We start from the raw sequence: 20072 nt of genomic DNA, 5'->3' as shown, positions 1-20072 counted from the left end.
GGGCTGGGCATGAGCACAGGGCTGTACCTTATGAGAGTTGTCCAACAGGAGCGTCCGTCCAGGCAGCGCAGGTAACAGCTGATGGTGGTTTTCTTGAATTGCTTGATGTCCTCGATCTCCTCCTCTCTCATGTCTGGCCTCTGAGCTACAAACAGCTGCATGAGGTTAAACAGCTCCTCTACTGCCTAGAACACACACAAACACTTGGTTAGAGTCAGCTCTCTCACTGTGGTACCGTTCAGACTTTCTGCCAAAGCTATACAAGGAGATGTTCTGATGCCTCCTAAGAGCACAGCTCACTGCTGCACTTATGTGCACATAATGTACCTGTGTCACATTTATATGTACAAAGCAATCTGAAATCCCCATCCCTGGGACCAAACATGCAGAAAGCTGCTTGTGCCAAACCCTGCTGCAGCCCCATATGCCTGGCAAACACCAAACACCGAGGGTAACTCGGGTCCCCTGCCAGACAAACAGACTTCTGAGGGGAGATGCCAACAAGGAGAGCAATGGGACTGTCAGATGTAACATTTCCCTGTGAGCTGATCTAGGCAGGAGTTCAATGTGGAACATTCCCTGCATCCTCCTCCTCTTCACAGTGTGATGGCAAGCCTTGTATTCTTTGTGTGCCTGCACAGCCCAAAGGATCCCAAAGCAATACCCACAGTGTGATCATTCACACCCAGGCCTGTGGTTTGAGCATCACACACAGCCTGCTTTGCCCAGCACCTGCTCCCTGCTGGTGTCACTGTGTGTCACTGACAGCACAACTCCCAGCTCTGCCAAAGGTACCTGCCTGTTCCCAAGGGGAACCAGCCTGTCCTCCCCTGGAATGCTACAGGCCAAGTGTTGGCCCTAGACCAGAAGCTGAAAGCAAAGAACAAACTGGGAATTCCTCCACCTTTGTTATAAAGCAACCTTCTTCCAAGAGACCACCATCAAGGCTTATTCCTTGTTTCTTATGACTGGGCTGGAATACTGAACAGTGGAAACACCCAGAAAACAACAACTGCTCTGCAGCAACCCCTTTGACTGTGTTACAGGGGTCTGAGGATGAGGGAAGAAATGAGGATCTGACTCCATGTTTCAGAAGGCTGATTTATTATTTTATGATATATATTCTATTAAAACTATACTAAAAGAATAGAAGAAAGGATTTCATCAGAATGCTAGCTAAGAATAGAAAAAGAAAGAATGATAACAAAAGCTTGTGTCTGACCAAGAGTCTGAGACAACTGGACTGTGATTGGCCATTCATTAGAAACAACCACATGAGACCAATCACAGATGCACCTGTTGCATTCCACAGCAGCAGATAATCAATGTTTACATGTTGTTCCTGAGGCCTCTCAGCTTCTCAGGAGGAAAAATCCTAAGGAAAGGACTTTTCATAAAACATGCCTGTGGCCAAACCTCCCCTTGAAGATCTAATGGATCTAAAGACAGGAATTACTTCCACCAGGAAACCCACACAGAACACTTTCACCACTGGGCATGTTAAGCTCCAAGAGACACCAGGCGAGAAGGGACATGGGAACAAGGGCTGGCACTCGGTGGCACTGGTCACTCACCCCAGGGTACTGGCTGGCATGGGGGGTGAGGTTCTTGAAGGCCCACTGGATGTTCTGGTGGGAGGCCAGCTGGCGGGTGAAGGCGGGCGACTGCTCGCAGCACAGGCGCAGGATGCCATAGTAGGCGGGCAGCATGCCACGGTTGAAGAGCACCACGTCCTGGTCGTCGTGGTCGGCCAGGATGTAGTTGAAGGCGATGTTCTTGGTCACCACGGGGTTCTGCACGATCAGGCGCACGTTCTCGGGACAGTCCACGCACACGTTGTACCAGAAGGACAGCAGGGCCTGCTTGTTGTGGTTGGTGGCGATGGCCGGCTCCGAGAGCTTGGGCTGGAAGAGGTTCCACAAGTCCATGAAGTAGGTGGAGAACATGAGCTTCTCGGTTTTGGAGATCAGGCAGTAGGTCATGAAACTGAAGTAGGGCACCAGCTTGGTGGTGCCGTGCACGGCGGCGTCCACGTAGAGCTTGGCCCGCGAGAGCAGGCCCAGGAGCACGTTGTAGACCTGGTGCAGGACTACAGTGGTGTCGGGGCTGAGGGGCAGGTCCCGCGTGGGGATGTGCAGGGAGCGCGTCGAGCGGAACATCTGACGGAAGGAATTGCTCGGAATAAGCGACACCAAGAGATAGGCTGCGGCTTCAAATAAAAACAGATTTGTTACGCCTCTGACAGTGACATACCTGCTTAACAGCCATGCAAACAGCAATTCAACTGCACCCCCTGCTCCACTGACACATTTCAAAGCATTTTACTGAAGCTGGTATTGCTGTATTCACACTAGAAAAAACCCCAAGTGGGTAACAGCAGCACAAAGCACCTTAAAAGGGGTGCTGGGATGTGCCACCTACGTCCCTGGCTGCTGCCTGTGCTAACACAACGCATCCCAGCACAGAATGTGACCCCAGATCCCATCACACAATGCATCCCAGAGGTTTTCCATGAGTGAAGCTGTCCACTGCTCAATCAAGAGGCCATTATCTCCTCAGAGATGTTCACAACTGGAGCCTGTTGCAAAGCTGTACCTCCGGTTTTCCCATCTCCCCCAGCCACGGAAACGTGTTAAACATCAGTGGCCTGCACTGTGGAGCCTCCTTTGTTAAAGAAATGGAGTCAGGGAAGGCTGAAAATGCTCTCTGGCAATGTGACAGTGCAGAACAAACCAGAGAGCCAGGATACCCTGGAACCCGGGAGGAAGCACAGACAGCTTCTCCTTGATCCACAAGTTCAAAGGACTCAGCTGGGGATTCTTGTGGAAGAACAACATGTACTCCTGCCACCTATTGCACAACCAACGTGATGGACACAATGGAAAACCTCTGGAATTACCCCTTTTCCTTCTTTAGGTTTTCCTGGACTTTGCAGATTAGCCTCTTAAAATAAAGAACCTACCAATGTATCATTCAAAGTACCAAAGGAAAACAGTTTTTTCATCAAAACTGGTAACACCTTTGGATGAGGCACCACAGTTATCCCAAGATTTTAAAACCCAGCAATTCTACAACAACTAGAAAAGGAAGAAAAGCCAAGCACAGGAGCATGCAACTCAGTGCAAGAGGTGACAACTTTTCTCCAACTAAAATCCACTTACAAGTTCTCACTCGAGGGTAGTTGTGTGCCAGGAGGAAGCGCTCCACCCAGTTCTCCATGTTCTGCAGGACCCAGCTGTGAGCCAGTTTATTCCGAGGGGTTTGCACAGCCAGCCAGTCCAGGCACTGAGAGGGGTTGTACTCAATCACCTACAGACAGGGGGAAATCAAGAGAATACATTAATCTTCCTACTATGCACTGATTGTATCACAAACCCCTAAAATCACTTCCAACGTTTCTTTTTAAAATCACTTAGGGCTATCAAAGCTCCTGCCAGACTGAGCTGCTCTGCACACAAAGAGAACCTTATTAAATTTCACTGGTTTGTGCTTCTGAACCCTGCTCAGAGTTTTGGAAGTACAGTCTAAGCCCAGGAAATTACTCTGCCTATTCTTTCTGCATATTACGAGATATTTAGGAGTTGAAATATTAAGCACTAAGATGGAACAACCTTGTCTTTATAAACAAGTATTTCTTAGAAATATCTAACACAAACCTTAACACTGAATCAGTATTTTTATAAGTTATATCAAAAGAAAATATATGCTATGCAAAGATGTTCATACAGCTTCATGCTGAGGGTATTTTTTACTGAATATACAATTTCAAGGAATAAATTCATCCAGTTCTTTCCAAAGGCAATGAATGCTGTTGTGCAAACCTTGAGAGAATAAGAAGAAAACAAAGCTCCCTGAGCTTTTCTAGCTCTGTGTAGCTGGAAATTTGTTGATATAAGGCCAATGAATGTCATTTTGTTTAGTTTCTAAAAACCATTTTCTTTCTACCTCAAGGCCCAGGTGCCCAGACAAGGAGAAGTTTTACTCTAAGGAACCAGAGGTAGTAACTGGTTTGCTGAAGCTGTTCCCAGTTCCCCTACTCCACCTGAAGAATTTGAGCAGCTGACACAACCATAATTCTCCTCATAAAATTTTAATCTGATTTTAAAAATAAACACCTTAAGAACAATCTCCTCCCTTTATTTAGAAATGACAGATTGCTCTGTCAGGTTTCCTGGGTAATGGCTGGAGGGAATGTCCAAGAAAGACACAATCATTTCTCAGTGTCTGCAGAGCTCAATCACTTTCAATGACTTCCAGAAGCTGGAGTGGCTGTGAAAGCAGATTCTGCAGCCCAAGCCTGGGCATTCCCTGCTGGCTCTCACATCCCTGTGTCACCAGCTGGGTGTCACTGTGCCCCTGGAGATGTGCAGTTTAACTGCCTTTAGCTGAGGTGCAGCAGCTCCAGCTCATCCATCACATCACTGTGATCCTACAGCTGCTCCTGAGCACAGGAAACCCTTTGGAAGAGCAAATCCATGTCCATCCCAGAGTGCTCCAGCCCCATTTTTAAAGGGAATTAAAGGGAATGAGCTGGTGCTCAGCAGTCTGCAGGCTGGCCATGCTGCTCTCAGCCAGGAATGAAGAGCCTGAATTGTACTGGGAGCTCAGAGAGCAGCAGGAGAACAGAAACCTTTGATGGCTCATCTGTGGCTCAGATAAAGGAATTCATCCCTGTGCCCATTTGGGTAAAAAGTCTCTCTCATTTGGAAACAAGCAAGGTTGGTCCTGCACACAGCAATTATCCAGCAGACCCAGTCTGGCACTATTTTATGCATTAAAAGTGTTAATGGACATTTTACAGAGAACCAAAAATGACAAATGAATATTCAAGGAACCCGTACATAAAGGCCAAAACACCCACAACCAAATGATGGGTATTGAAACATTTTACAGGCCTTGCAAAAGGATAACTGAGAAAACAATGTGAAACTTGTCTAGAAAAAGCATTCTAGGTCCTTATTATGAATCAATTAATTTCTCAATAAACTAAAATTTGAAGTTAAACAGGAAGAGCCATTAAGTTACAACAGAACTTTTTAATGTCTATTGGCTGTTGCTGCTTATTCAGAAGAGGAATGAAAATTAAAAAATCAAGGACTGATGCAGGAAGGATAACAAAAAGCAAAAGAGACATAAAAGAAGCAACAAGAGAAAGAAAATTTAGCTTCTGTTTTATTTTACATATTGTACCTCCCATATCCTCTGCAGGATGTAAGAAGCAAAGGGTGGCATTCCTGGAGGTCCACCAGCAAATTCCATCAGCATGGTCAGCAATTTGAAAAAAGGATTGGCTGCCTGTAATGCACAAAAGGGGAAAATATTCAATTTCATCTATTTCATTTCATCCACCTTTTTTTAAAGAATATTTTTTAAAAACCTCAATGTCTGTAAGATTTCTATGAACTTCAGACATGAATATTTACAATACTTTTATCTCTTACTATTTAATCTGTACATAATCCATATATAGCTATAAATTAAGCCACTGGTTACAGTCAGTGCAAAGCAACAGGATCATATGAGACAGGAGAAGTTATAGGAAAAAAAAAATAGATATGTATGCATTTATTAGAGGAAATATAGACATTATTCTGGAAAAAGGAAAGCATCAAGCTCTTCATTGCTGAAGAATTCACCCATTTATCATGGTTTATATCACCAGCTCAGTTAAGTTATATTTTTTATGTATTTACATAACATGGAATATGGATCCTGGGAAGTTTATCCAAAAGCATCTCATTTTGAGGTTTTACACTGCCAAGACTCATCCAGCTTTTAATAACATTTCAACAAAGTGGTTACAACTATAATTATATATTTTGCATCTGGAATCCATTTGGAACTCTCAGTATTTCTGTTATTACCAGGGCAGGAATTTACTCTGAATGAGAAATGTTTTTGCCAGCACAGAACTGCAAAACAGTGCCCCAAATCCTGAAGAGTCTGATAATAAGTAATTATCTCCACTTATTCTTGTACACAATACTTTAATGTTACCAGCTTTATAAAAGAAATTCATATGGGTGGAGAATCTAGAAATGTTATTTGATTTGAATAAAACTTTCATCCCAAGTGGCACAGCAAATTCCTGTTTTACAAAACTTCACAAACAGTGCAGTTAGACTTCATTCAATGGCACAAAAACTTCCATCTTCCATGCAAGATTTTTGTTGAGCAAAGGATTATTTCTTTGATTTAAACCAGGAAATTTTGACTACAGATGATTTACTGGACAGGTGGTGTGCTCACATACCTCAGGAGTCAGCTTTGCTATAGATGTGAACAGCATGGACACAATCTTGAAAAGAAAACAGACAGAACTCGTTAGATTTGTGTTTATTCAGTGCAAACAACCCCCATTACCCCACGAGACTTGTGAGGGGGTGCCAGAGAGCAGCTGCAGGTCCCTGCCACTCACGTGCTCTGCCAGGCGGTTGTTGTAGCGGCACAGGCTGAAGATGAGGTTGCACGTTTGCCTGATGTTGATCCCATCACGGATATGTTGGAATAAAAAAGGGAAACCCTGCAAGAAAAAGCAGAGACAGCTGACTGCCTACAGCTACACAGAGGGCTTGGGAGGCTAGAGCAGCCGTTTTTAACTTGATTACCTTTCCTCCTGTCAGTGCTGCCATGTCGTTTTGGGACAAGGTCAAATGCCTGCAATACAAAGGAAAATGATCATTTTATTTTACTTCAGCTATGATTATGGTTAGGGAGACACTCAGGACAGAGTGTTAGTGCATATACTTCAGTATCACAATATACAAGAGACAATAAAGGTGTTGATGTAAAACTGAACAACAAAATAAAAGCTGTACTGAGATAAAGAAAGAAAACCAAATGTGGCCAACTGAATGTGTTCAAGTATTTAACCAAAGTCTTTCATTTGGTCAACAATGACAGTCCCTTTTTAAGTTATTAAAAATATAATGGGCTCATACACAAGCTTAATTATGCTGCTAAAAAAGCCCCCAATAAAACCCTCAGACAAACCCACAAAATCTCTGACTCCTTTCTGGACTATAAATTCTAATCTGATTTTGTTTTTTCAGGAGCTCTTGCCTTTCTGAGCGAGACTGTTCCACCAGAAGAGCAATCAGGGCAATCATCTTTTCAAGAGCAGCAGGCCTGTACTTCTCTTCTGCTAAAGAAAGGATATCTTCCTCTTCCTCCTCTTCCTCCCCTTCTTCCTCAGAAAGCACTTCCACCTGGGGCTAAGGAAAAACCAGAGAACTTCAGTGTGGACATTCTGTGCCTTCATTTCAAACGCCTTTGTATTACCCTGTCCTATTTCTGCAAACCATTTCATCAACTTGCATGAACCAAAGCAGGTAAGTACCTAATCAACTGACTTTCACATTGAAACATTCACTTTGCACAAGCAAAACTGTATTTACAAATGCAAGAGGCAGGCTGGTTGAAAATGTGGTCTATTTAACAAAAAGAGCAGGTAAATTTAAGAACCTAAGTTGTACAACAGGAGTAAGTAATCAATTGTTAATAGCATTACCATTAGTATCAAGTTAAGGGCAACTTTATTGTTTTTACTCAGTGCCTATTTCTATACTAAATAATAAAAGTCAATTCAACATTTTTTTTAATATTATACTCACTTAAACATTGAAAACAATTGTGGAAGTGAAGCAATTTTAATGTCACAGCTGAAGGATGATTCAAGACACAGCAGTAATGATCAGAGATGTAAAAGAGGCAAGATGAGCTCCTGTTATATAAAATACTCCAACTTACATTCTCAGGCCCCTTGGTTCCCATGTAGAAGTGGACCATGGTGGATATGGCTTGCAGAGAGAGCAAGAACTGGCTCTGAAAAACACAGGGATGATGGGATAATTGAAAATCCATTTGTGCAGAGGCAGCAGCACCTGCCCCAGGCCAGGGCTGTACCCACCTCCTCCTCTCCCATTTTGGCAAACTCGTAGAGGAAGGCGAAGTACTCGGTGAGGTGCTTGCTGTGGGGCTTGACACCGTGCTCCATGATGGACAGCAGCGTCTTGACGAAGCGCGTCACGCACGAGCGGCTGCCGATGTCCTCCACGGGCCCGTCCATGTCATCAGAGCTGCAGGAACAGCAGCCAGGGTGGCCGTGGCACTCACAGCACGGGCACAGAGCCATCCTCAGCCAGGGCAAACACAGCACGCACAGAACCCCTGCTCTCACAGCCCTCACCCCTCAGCCGCAGCCTGGCTAACACCCAGCCCAGCCCAAGGGAGCATCAGGCACTTCAAATGCTGAGGAGCTCAGCAAACTGGGGCTGTGAACCAAGAAAGAACTCTCAGAACAACAGCACTGGGGATCTCCTACTTAAAATCATCCTCTTGATTTGCTTGTTGAATTTAATGGGAATGAAATTATAGCTATGGAACCGAGGCAAGGCACCCTCCTGAACACAAGAGCCCCATCCACCTTCAGCCTCAGACACTCTAAATATTAACTCTGTATCACACACGGTCATTTTCCAGCTCAAAATCCCAATCTAAAATGGAAAGCACAGATCTGCTTTTCACTAGATTCATGCAGCTACTGAATGAGAATTTTAGCCTCAGACATCTGCTCAAGGTTGGACCTTGTCACTGAACAAAGCCAAGTCACAGACACAAGTAAGGCTTCCAAAGCAAATTCAGTTCTGCTTTTTGCCATGAAAATTCTGTCTTCATGCCCTGAATTTTGATATGGCAGCATAGTTATTACTAACTCTGCCATTTTCACTCTGGGGAAAATTCATTATCACAATCACAACTTTAACACAAGAGGTGAAAGAAAAAACACTTTTTTCTTCTCATCATGTATTAAATAGAGCTTAAGTGTTTCATAATTGGAGATAAAGTGTCAGTTTTCTTGATGACAAGGAGAGCAAAGGAGAATCCAAGAGGGCTCTTCCTCCTTTTTGACAAAACCTGTGATTTAGTTATAGAATTACCCTCTGATCTCCAAACTCTTTTACAGGATGTACAAATAAAACCTTCCACCTTTGTGCCTCCAGATCCAATTCACAGAAGGATTCTCAAGTCTGAGCAGTGAGATTTACACTTGCAGTGTCCAAGTGATAGGAAAAACAAAGACCACGTTGGAAACCTACTCTAAGGGAGCAAATGTCTCAAACCATGTGACACTGCCCTTTGCAACCCTACTGGTATTTTTAAATAAATCCGAGCAGTTTGGGCAGAATAACAAAGAACAATTAGCACTATTTCAGCTTTCCATGGCTGTTTTGAGCGACTGATCAATAAAAGCAGCTGCAGCAATGACCAGAAGTTGGCAGGGGGTTTATTTTACCAGTCTTCCATTCCTGGCTGCAGATAGAGGTGAGCATGCACTGGCCTCAGCCTCTGGATCACGTGGATGCACAAGCGCTGGAACATCTGCAAGGAGAAAGGAGTGAGCTGCACACCCTCAGTCCTCCACAAAAAGGGCCATGTGCCACTCCTAAACAAAGAATATTCTGTCCCCAAGCCCCAGCTCCTCACAGGTTCAAAGTTTGAAAGACAAAGCTGAGAGTGAATTTTAACAGAAGAGCCAAACCTGGTTTTTATGAACAGATCTCATGGAGGAACCCTAAACCCAGCCTTTAATATTGGTGTGCACTGAAACATGACTCTACTTATTTCCTTCTATCTCTACTGTCTGAAACATTTTGATATTTTGGCAAGATGTTTTTTAATTCTGCTGCTGGCTCATAGAACTCATGTGAAAATTGGAAGGAAATTCCCTCCAGTAATTTCTGTTCTGTAAAGCATTCATGAGAAGACCTTGCCTACCTTGCACAGAGTTTTCCCATGAAATATATTCTTTTACTGATGCATTGCATCCAAAAACTATGTATGGGTCTGCATGGAAATATCACTTTAATAGCCAGAAATCCAACTGAAGAATTCAAGTGACATAGAGTAACTGTTGAAATTATTCCTTAACAACTTGCAAAGAAGTTCACTTGTAAGTGACACTATCAATAGCTGGATTTGTGAATGTCCAAATGCTACTAATATAGGGGTTTTTTTTTGAAGTATTTGCAGAAAAGGGTATCAACAAAGCTTTGTGGCATAATACTGTAAAATTACCTCTACCCACAAAAATTTACTACAGAAGTTTCAAACTGGAGCTTTGACGAGTACTGAATGTAAACAGCTTGATCATTTTTTTTTTTTGTTTTCTGATGGTGGAGCATGATGAACTATTGTTGAATTAATTCAAAAAACCCCAATTTTTTAAAATGTAAAGTGTTCAGATTTGCAGAGATCAAGAGGGAGTCACAGAAACCTTAAATTGCATCTACTGTGATTCAGTGATGCTGCCTGCACAGCTGTGCTGGGGTTGTTTCAAACAGCAACACTCCCATGGCCAAACCCCTCAGACAATTCAGGTATCACTGGAATTCAGCCATTCACTGGCAGAATCACAGCCACCACACCTGGCTGTTTCTGCTCACAGCCCAAGCAGTCACCTGGCTTGGAAAGGAACTTTTTCTTACCTGCCTCACAATCTGATTGGGACACTTTATTAGAATCTGCATTGGCCACCAATCATCATCAGCCATACGATCCAAAAACCACTGCAGAAGATACATACTGTGTTAGTTTTGTTCCACACTTGCTCTAGTCCAATCTTCTTTTTTGCATGATATTAAAGTCTGAAGAGAAATCGATGTTACTATTATTAAGGAATAGGCAAGTTTTAATCCAAGGGAAATCTAAAATGTCTTCTGTGCATGAAGGAATAAAGAAATAAAGATCAATAGCATTAAACAGGAATATAATTTTAATTCTGTTATCTTCTTATCCCTGTGCTCTGCATGCCATTAGAAAGTTACCTGGAAGAACACACTTATCCTGCAAAGGGATGTCAACAGCATAAAAACTATGCTTACAAAAAAGCATAACCTGAAGAATCTTGTAAAAGAATGACAGGATTAAACAGAGCTTCCCAAGTTAGATCTCTTTTGCATTTTAACATGTGGAAAAGCCTCACGGCCTCCAGAGACCCAAAAAGTATAAAACTAACAGAGAATGACTCATTCCAAGTCAGACTCAGCAAATACCACAGCTCAGTCTTCTCATTCCCAGAATTTTGGAAAAGGAAAGACAGTTTAAAATGAAGAATCAACATCATTACTTTTAATTGTACTTGAGTATTCTTTACTACATTAATGTCTTCACCCAAACATCTCAGGACTGCACCCCATTGAGACAAATGTACACCCAAATACTGAATGCTACATAATTTACCAACTTTGAATGAATTTATAAAAGCATCATGGATTTAACTCCTTTCTACTGAATAAAGTCTAAGGCAGGACACAGTCTATGCTATGCTCCTTGTACATTTAAATTATCACAGAAACACTCTCAAAACTTTTCTTCAATATCTCAAAATTGCTTTCAGCAAGACCACAGCAAATTCTTTGTCTTTCCATGTCTGGTGTGAGTTAATTTAAGCTGGTCTTCATTACACAAGTCACGATGTAAAAATTAATCAAACAAAGAGTTTGTGACACTGGCTCTCTCTAATTCCAGTGACAAAATGATTTTGGCCTGTGGTCTCAACAGAGGTTTCTGCAAATAAAATTAAGTCATTCCCCAGGATCTGCAGTTATCAGATAGGAAGAATTTAATCTCACAGAGCACAAATATACCAAATACAGCAGTTCATAGTCCAAAATATTCCAGGGATACGAACCTCCAGGAAAGTTAAACAATATATAGAAAGTTGGTTTGTACTTTGCTGAGTTCCTAAGTCACTTACTTCACAAGCTGCCTGACTGTTATTAAACTGTTTTGTTAACAGTTCAATCCACTGAAGCATTGTAGGCTGTGAAAAGAAATACAGGAAAAACTGTAACTTCAAATAATGAATGTCAGCATCATCTTTACACATTTCTAAACGGTTCAGTAAAGCACCACATCTTAACAATTATAAACAATAAACATTTTATGAATAAATAATACATTGCCCCTACAGATAATACCAGCCCATACATTTTTACGTACAGATTATATTCCATTGTGCAGTGCTCACTATAAATGGGTAAATTACACTCTAAACATTAACTTTGCATCCTATATAGTAATTTTACAGCTCAAAATCCCACTTTTAAAATGCAAAGTACACATCTGCTTTTGACTAGATTCATGCAGCTACTTAATGAGAATTTACAAGTAAATGGAATACCTTTTCCTTTGAATGAATAAATGTCTCTAGTACAAAGGAAGTGCTTAACTGGAAAAAAAAATGGAACCATTAATTTAGAATGCATGAATTAAAATGTCAACAAGGAAACAGTTAAGAGAGGATGAGATTCTTGGGAAATCCTTACCTTTGCTGTCATCAGAGAAACCGCTTTGGGATCTGGTAGTGTACTTGGGATGCTACTACACAACTGCCACATAAACCTAGAGTCAGTAATTTTATTTGTTAATTAAAATAAACAATGATAATCTGCAAGAAGAAAAGAAGCATTAATATTACATTTTTAAAGAAAAACTTACCCAAAATATGTATGTTCAAAAATGTTCTTGTCTTGAAGGAACTGCATATTATCATGCCATATCCACTGAAGAAAAAATGCTACCATCAGATACAAGAAAGCAGTTTACTTCACTAATTAAGCATGATTTTTAAAATATTTAAATGATTCCAAGGCTAAAAGCCATAGAATTTTTCTGTATGAAAAACTCTTTCTGAAAGCACTTTCTTTAATTTAAGGAATTGTCTCAAAGCTTTTTTGTTCATACTACAGTGAGTACTGGCTGTGCCAGCCATGGGACTGCAGAGCTTAAACCTTCTCCTCTTTCTGTGGCCTCATTTTTTACCAACTTATTTATTCAGAGTTTTGGGCTAAAATTTTGAGAATAACAAGTTTAAAAAGAAGCACAGCTGAAGTCTAACCCAAAGCTTGATGAGCTCTGAGAACTTCTGATAAATTCCTAAAGAATAAGATTTGAATCTCCCTTATTAAACCAGAACAGGATTTCTGCATCTCTCCTGTTCCTCTCTCTAAAGTGATGTTTTTGATCACATCAATTCATAGGGATTTTCACAGCAATACAGTTTGAACATTTAACTCTGATAAAAATCTATTAATAATTTTAAGACCAAGAAGGATAAAAGCATGATCTGATTTGCTGGCTAGGAATGGAGAGACATTTTCAATTAAGAACCTAAAATAGGCAGATGCTGAAGCAAACTTCTGGCCAGAGGGAGCAGGGACATGAAATTTTTCAGGTGGCAAAAAGGGATTTATCCCATATACAGGACAGAATGAGAAAACATCTAAAATTCACATAAAATATAAATCCTAATTCCCTTCCTATCCCATGACCATCTCCTAAGGCAGACAGCAAAATGAAAGGACTGCCACCTTAGTGCTTTAAATTATTTTTGCTTTCCTATGTTTATTCAGATTTCTGATGTGTTTAGGGCCTCCTAGAGTGTTTTAAAATTGGTGTTAAAACAAATCAACTTGTACCTCCAGCAATTCTGATGAAACGTCAAATTTGTAGTCTTTGCCATTTTCCTCCTCTGGCTCCATCCGTTTATAAAACAGCATGTAAGCACTGTGTGTCTTGGAGAGAAAAACATCTGTATAATTTTTGCTTTGAGAGAGAAATCATGAAATCAGAAATATAATCACACAACAAGGCTTTGGAAGAGAAATACCTTTTCAAAGGAGAAGTCCATAAACTTATCAGTAACAGAATCATAAGTTTTTGTCTGTCAAGAAGAGAGCAAAACCATTAATTACAAGTTTTTTAATGCTTTAGTTTCTAACAGTTTGTGACAGTTCACTTGCACATTTATTTCATGATATTTATGAGGGTTGCTGACAATTTAGTTCTTGCTCAAAGCAATCTTCTTTCTTTTTTTCTTCTCTGGCCTATTCTGAATTTTCAAAGCTACTGTGCAACACTCTGCCTCCATCCCAAGCAATTTCCTGCCTCATCCATCTCCCTGACACCTCTTCTTTAGAGGCATCTAAAGGTATTTTATCTCTGTGCCAAGCAAAGGAATTTTTTGGTTTTATTTCAGCATATTGTCTTTCCCAGACAAGAGAAGTTGTCTTATGCCCAGGACTGCTTTAGTAAGACACTGTGTTAGCCATAATGTGCTTTATATCCTGTATACAGCCATAAATAATGATCAATTCTGGCACAGCCTGAGAACTGAGTGCTGTTTGTATTAATAATGTGTAAAAATTATTAATACAGGCAGCAATACAAGGCATAGACAGAGATCAAAATGCCTTTTTTTCCCCCCAGAATACACCTAAGCTTGAAGTAATGATTCCTTCATCAATGGTCTGAGCTAAACAGCCACCCCAAGCAAGGATTCCTAAATTAGCTCACTTTTTTATACCTGAATAAATGGATATAATGTATAAATAAATGGGTATCATATATATTATTATTATTATATATCATATATCATATATCATATATTGGTAGAATATATATTTTATATGAATAAATGGGTGTAATGATTCCTAAATCAGCTTCAGACTCACTTTTTTTATAGCTGAATGAATGGTATGATAAAAACCAGATTTAGTACAGAAATACCTCTTGTTTAGAGAGACACTTCACTAATTAACTTTGCCTCATTAGTAATCCCTGCACTGTACTTGTGACAGCTTCCTTTAAAGGCTCATACCAAGAGCTGGGCTGTACGAGGCTGCAACAGACACTGGGAGAGTTGAACATGACAAAAATTGAAGTGATAACTTACAGTCATTTCTCCACCAAAGCACTCAGAAGCAAGCTGGGCAGAGTCAAAGGGTTTAACTTCAGCATCATTGAAAAGGTACCTGCAAGGCAGGAAAGGGCTTTGAAAGATCTGCTGCTCATCTCCAGGGCAAATAAAGCCTCGTGAGCACCCCCAGTGACTTCTAGATTGAAACATTTCTGTTCATTGCTATGTCTTGTTTAGATCCCAGGAAATGAAATTCTGGTCCCAAAGTCCTGTTTGGTGTTATTGCAAGTTCCTTCTTCCAGTTCTCTCTGGAGAACAGGAAGAGAGGAAGCCTTGTCTCCCATGGCAGGGCTCCAGTGAGAAATGGAGACAGCACATCCAAAACCAGCAGGCAGAGCGTGCCCTGCTCTGCTCTGTCTCCCTCCTCCTTCCCATGCCCCTGTCCCTCCCCTTCCCCAAATTCCCCAGCCAGAAACGTGGCTGCATCCTCAGCCAAGGTACCAAGCACATTTCAGGAAGGACAACCCAGGAAATCTTTTCTGCTGCAGTAATTCCAATCTGGTCCCATCAGGAAGCAATCCCTGTGCTGAGGCCAGCACAGCATTCCCTGCCACCCCTGTGTTTGAGGAACCACAAAACTCTCCTGGTTACTGATCTGCAGGCCAATAAATCAATAAACAACCTTACAACTATCAAACTCCAACATCCTCTGCTTTCCAGAGGAGCCTACAGGATGTATCCCCTGTGTAACTGCACCTAACAAAGCCAACAAGCTTTAGATACTAAAATATGGAAACAGGAATGGCCCAGCTCACCACTTGTTGTTCTTGTAAGCATGAGGATTGACAATGTCCCTGATAAAACTGTAGTAGTGGCCCCCATCTGCTGTTCCTGTGTGAACTGTCACACCAATCAGGTCATACTCATAACTCTCAGTTTCCTTCAGATATCCACCATCTTCCTTAAAACCTGAAAGAATTCAACACCAGATTTATCAGTATTTCCTGGCTTGGGTTTAAAGACAGGTGTTTGCTAAGGGAGGCAAAAGCCTCCCCTGAAATGGAAAATGTAAACCCCCTCCCTCCAAATCGCTAAAAAATTTAAATTAAGGGGCTCTCAGGCAAAAGATATGGGAGCAGGAATAACAGTTCTTTACTAGGGAAGAAAATAAAAAGATAAAATAAACAATGCAGTGAACTAAAACATCACCATCTTCCTTAAAGCCTGAAAGAATTCAATACAATATTCAATCAGTTAAATCCTAACACCCAAACTTCAACATTAGCAACAAACTGGATGCAATTATTTGCAATTCCTCTCATACTTTATGATAAAATACAAGATTAATTCGAATTAAAAAATACTTGGAACCCAAAACTTGGCTATTTTTCTTATGTGAAATACAGTGTGTGACTTTGGGAATATAGGTTGATTAAAGTTATATTTGATTTTACTTGCTTCTGTTCTGTATACAGGAAGTGAATATACAAATAAATACACAGTGTATAACACAGAGAACAAAAGCTTGCTGAATCCATTTTATGAGCAAACCTTCTTTCCTGTCGTTTTTTCCCATGAGGAAATCTTCAGTGTAGGGTGTCATATCCAGACGTAAAGGGAATGAAAAATGGGTGTTGACTTTCTCCTTCATCATGGTCACCATATTAAAAGTGTATCTCATGGTGTTGAAGCTTAAGATTCGAGGTAGTTTCTTAAAACAAGCCCTGAAGGGTCACAAACAAACGTGAGTTACAAAAGCTGAGGAGGGGGAAGTGGATTTTCACAGGGATTTTAAACATTTATTTCAAGTGCAACACTAGAGATCTGTTGCTAAGACATAAATATAAAATTCAGTGCCCAGAGCAGGGCAGACTGGGTGGCAGCAGGAAGGTCAAATTTAGCCCATTAAACAATTCTGTTTATGCTGTCATTGTACCTTGGAAGAAGCAGCAAATTTACTCATATGGCAGGAACCTGCTTTCTAAAATAGCATCATAAAATCAGCCGTGAATGAACTCAACAATGCAAATCCCCTCACTGCAGGGAGTTACACCTTCCAAAGGACAGAGGCAACATCTCCTGCATAAAACCTCATAAAACTTCCAATAATTATTTTCAAGTAAGTTATTCTCTCACCCACGTCATTTAAAACAACAACGTTTTCCAACTCTAACAAAGGAATTTCTTAGCTGCAACACCAAGACAACATAAAATTTTCATTTACTTTCTCTTTATAAGCAGACTTTGCGAAACATGGAAACATTTTCAAAGCTACAAATTTTAATTAAGAAATTCAGGGTGACATGAAACCCAAGCAATTATTCCAACCTCTGAAAGCTTTTAGTATTTTAAACCCAGGACAAATGTTTCCAAAGGTAATAATTTCTGGGTTTTTTTTTAATTCAGAAAGGTCATGAACATTTTCCTGTGTGTTTTGCTAAGATACTTTGGATTCTCTGGTTTGGAAATTTGATTTCCTTCTAATTTCTGGTTTGCACACGGATCCTTACAGGCCTACATGATATAAAGTGAATTGAAGAGCAGAGTCCTGTTCCATCTGAAGGATTACTGTTATTCCAAATGGAATTCCAGGGATTTACTAGAAAGAATATTAGGAATATTAGGAATATTTCTTTCTCCCTGGCCACACCTTTTCTCAGCCCGCACTTTCTTCCCACAGTGAGAACACGTGTACATGTTGTCACCTTCCAAGGTGTCTTTAATAGTTACTTCATCAAGAGATTCCTACATGGAAAAAACAAAACAAAACAAAGTTATCTTGGATATTTATATCTTGTGCCTGCTTTCCAAACCCCTCCCTTTCAATCTTACTTTGAGTTTAATGAACATTTCCATAAGTTATGAAAATAAAGCCCCAAAATTTTTTACAGAAGAGCACACACCTGAACTAAAAGAATTTGACAGGAAAAACAGTTTCTAACCCATACACAGAATTAAGGAACCAACTTAAAAATGGTGCATAATATTCCAAGCTGTCTCCAAGAATTCAAATCCGTTAAATTCAAATTTCAACTGTGGGGATAATGGTTGTTTAAAAAGCTTGAAAACACAGAATTATGCTGGTGTAAACTTTAAATTAATTTCACAAACAGTAGTACTTGTAAATGTTAAATCTTTTGACATTTAAAGTTCTCATATAAAATGACCCCAGCATGTTTAAAACAAGTAAATAGTGATTATTGACTGTAAAACAACAGCCAATGCCTGCTGCTGGCTCCAGCTGATGGCACACAGCAGTGAAAAGCTGAAAATAAACTATCCCATAATATCAACCTCAAAACACCCCAAAACTGGAGTGCAGACAAAAAGCATTGGCATCTTTAGTGTGTGGCAGTGAGATGTGGGATTGACTTCAGCCTGGCATTACTCACATAAATATTCTTCATGTCTGCCACCTGGCACCTCACTGTGTAGAACTCCTCAGCTGTCTGACTCACGTGCTCACAGTCCTGAGCAAAAAGGGAAAAGCCAGGAAATCACTTTTTTAGAGAAGTTAGGAAATAATTGTCTTTAAAAGATCAGGCCAGAGAAGAAGCACTTACCAAAGAAACGACGTTGTTTGTGATAACACCTCCAAACAAACTTTTCACCGTGTTTTTCTGTGAAAAAAAGAATAAATACATTCTGTCAAGGAAATTTGAGCAAATCCCTGAGTTCTCAAGCTCCCTTTTGTTCCCTCTTAATAACTCACCAGCTCTGGAGACATTTCCTCTATTTTTGTTATCAGGTCAGTGAAGAACTCAGTCATGTCCTTCTGCTCTCCGGTGTTCAAGGGCTGCTTATCCATGGTGTAGGTTTTGCAGAAAGGCCTTGGGTTGTAAGCCTTACATTCACTTTCCTTTGGATAAAAATACCAAACAACACCAAATCAACCCAAATCTCTTTCTTTTCAAGTTACACAGATGCACCCCACACACACACGAGCATCTGTTTTAAAAAATACATCTTTTCCATACAATAATTTCCTAAATGTCTCAATATTTCTGCTGAAACCAAAGCAGTTTTTACCTAATTGATAACCAGTCATGATACCAGCGAGTAAAATATCATTAGTAGAAAAAGTATAAAAAATATTTAGGAAATACTTCGTTAAATGAATCATTAAAATAATGATTTTAATGGTGCTGAAGACATAACATGAGCACTTTCTATTTGTTTAGACACAAAATAAAATGTGAGAACATCAGCTTGTATTTATGTATTTCTGGACATTGCTGACTGAAATCTTGCCAAGTGCTCAATTCTCATTCAGATTCCTCAATGTTTTTATCCAGTTTCCAACAGGATGTGTGCAGCCAGAGCAAAGAATGTGCAGCACAAAGCAATTCTTTAGAATCCATTCCCTTGCACTGCCTTGCACACTGGGAATGCAGAACTCACTCACTCTGCTCTCTTTTAAGGATGTACAGCAAGGCAGCACCTCCTGTAAATATTGCCTTTTACAGAAAAAATTAAAATTTTGCCTTTTATAGAAAAATTAAAATTTTGCCTTTTATAGAAAAAATAAAATATTGTCTTTTATAGAAAAATTAAAATTTTGCCTTTTATAGAAAAAAGAAAAATATTGCCTTTTATAGAAAAAATAAAATATTGTCTTTTACAGCAAAAATAAAATCTTGCCTTTTATAGAAAAAATAAAATCTTGCCTTTTATAGAAAAAAATAAAATATTGTCTTTTATAGAAAAAATAAAATATTGCCTTTTACAGAAAAAAGGCTTTCTCCAAGATTTGAATTGTAAGTCTTGCTATGACTTTCTGCTCCTATATTATTTTCTGCTTAATGAATACCTAATTTAATAATTTCTATGATTCATGGGAGGCATTACAAATCAAGATTCTTTTTTCCATCTGTCTTTAAAATGGTTGTGAATTTCTTACACAAAACCAGTGTCTGGACACTCCACTCTCCTCAGGTTTTTCCATTATTTCAGAATTGTTTCAGTGTTTTAACAGCAGTGAACACCTGGGAACTGCTTTAATTTTGTTTGGTCCTGAGATCTCAAATTTTGCTGTATTTCAATGGATGAATCTTTAAATATCGGGGCAAGGAAAATGCAAATAATAAAAATAATGGATTTTATTTTATCACCAGGGAAACTCCACCTCCCCAACACCTCTGTAATTCATTGATTCACCTGCACTATGTACCAAGAACCTCTAAAATAGGGCACTTTCTGAAATACCCTCTTTGACACCTACCATTAGGTATGTAAACATCTTCTGGAGTTCCAGCAGAGTGGTCTTGTGTTTCATATCTTCTGAATACTGGCAGAAATTCATAAAAAAGACTTGATCTCATTATTTTCCAAAAACATACATTAAACAGATGTAACAGCCAAATAAAAATCC

The 20072-nt window shown here is 39.9% G+C and overlaps 1 protein-coding gene across 11 annotated transcripts in view; it reads right to left on the bottom strand.

The window, feature by feature from the left end:
* USP34 (ubiquitin specific peptidase 34) overlaps positions 1 to 20072 on the bottom strand; it is a 116827-nt gene that overhangs the window by 11211 nt on the left and 85544 nt on the right. For 6 of the 11 annotated variants that reach the window (XM_074536623.1, XM_074536628.1, XM_074536626.1 and 3 more), the window contains exons 44-69: positions 19923 to 19988; positions 18414 to 18560; positions 18265 to 18321; positions 18094 to 18171; positions 17352 to 17446; positions 16253 to 16425; positions 15517 to 15670; positions 14738 to 14816; positions 13673 to 13726; positions 13482 to 13577; positions 12502 to 12566; positions 12330 to 12405; positions 12185 to 12232; positions 11693 to 11824; positions 10488 to 10568; positions 9296 to 9381; positions 7910 to 8078; positions 7750 to 7824; positions 7063 to 7214; positions 6609 to 6657; positions 6419 to 6523; positions 6254 to 6298; positions 5191 to 5295; positions 3162 to 3309; positions 1575 to 2209; positions 28 to 185 (exon numbers count right to left, since the gene is read on the bottom strand). In XM_074536623.1, coding sequence (XP_074392724.1) covers positions 28 to 185; positions 1575 to 2209; positions 3162 to 3309; positions 5191 to 5295; positions 6254 to 6298; positions 6419 to 6523; positions 6609 to 6657; positions 7063 to 7214; positions 7750 to 7824; positions 7910 to 8078; positions 9296 to 9381; positions 10488 to 10568; positions 11693 to 11824; positions 12185 to 12232; positions 12330 to 12405; positions 12502 to 12566; positions 13482 to 13577; positions 13673 to 13726; positions 14738 to 14816; positions 15517 to 15670; positions 16253 to 16425; positions 17352 to 17446; positions 18094 to 18171; positions 18265 to 18321; positions 18414 to 18560; positions 19923 to 19988 — 3128 coding nt within the window. Of the gene's footprint in view, positions 1 to 27; positions 186 to 1574; positions 2210 to 3161; positions 3310 to 5190; positions 5296 to 6253; positions 6299 to 6418; positions 6524 to 6608; positions 6658 to 7062; positions 7215 to 7749; positions 7825 to 7909; positions 8079 to 9295; positions 9382 to 10487; positions 10569 to 11692; positions 11825 to 12184; positions 12233 to 12329; positions 12406 to 12501; positions 12567 to 13481; positions 13578 to 13672; positions 13727 to 14737; positions 14817 to 15516; positions 15671 to 16252; positions 16426 to 17351; positions 17447 to 18093; positions 18172 to 18264; positions 18322 to 18413; positions 18561 to 19922; positions 19989 to 20072 lie in introns of those variants that run through there. The other 5 variants (XM_074536627.1, XM_074536631.1, XM_074536634.1 and 2 more) reach the window with 2 other exon arrangements.

The sequence above is a fragment of the Zonotrichia albicollis genome, chromosome 3 (genome assembly GCF_047830755.1).
Source record: "Zonotrichia albicollis isolate bZonAlb1 chromosome 3, bZonAlb1.hap1, whole genome shotgun sequence".
NCBI lineage: Eukaryota > Metazoa > Chordata > Aves > Passeriformes > Passerellidae > Zonotrichia > Zonotrichia albicollis.
The sequence above is the reverse complement of the archived record's forward strand: the minus strand, read 5'-3'. Positions and strand labels throughout refer to the sequence as shown.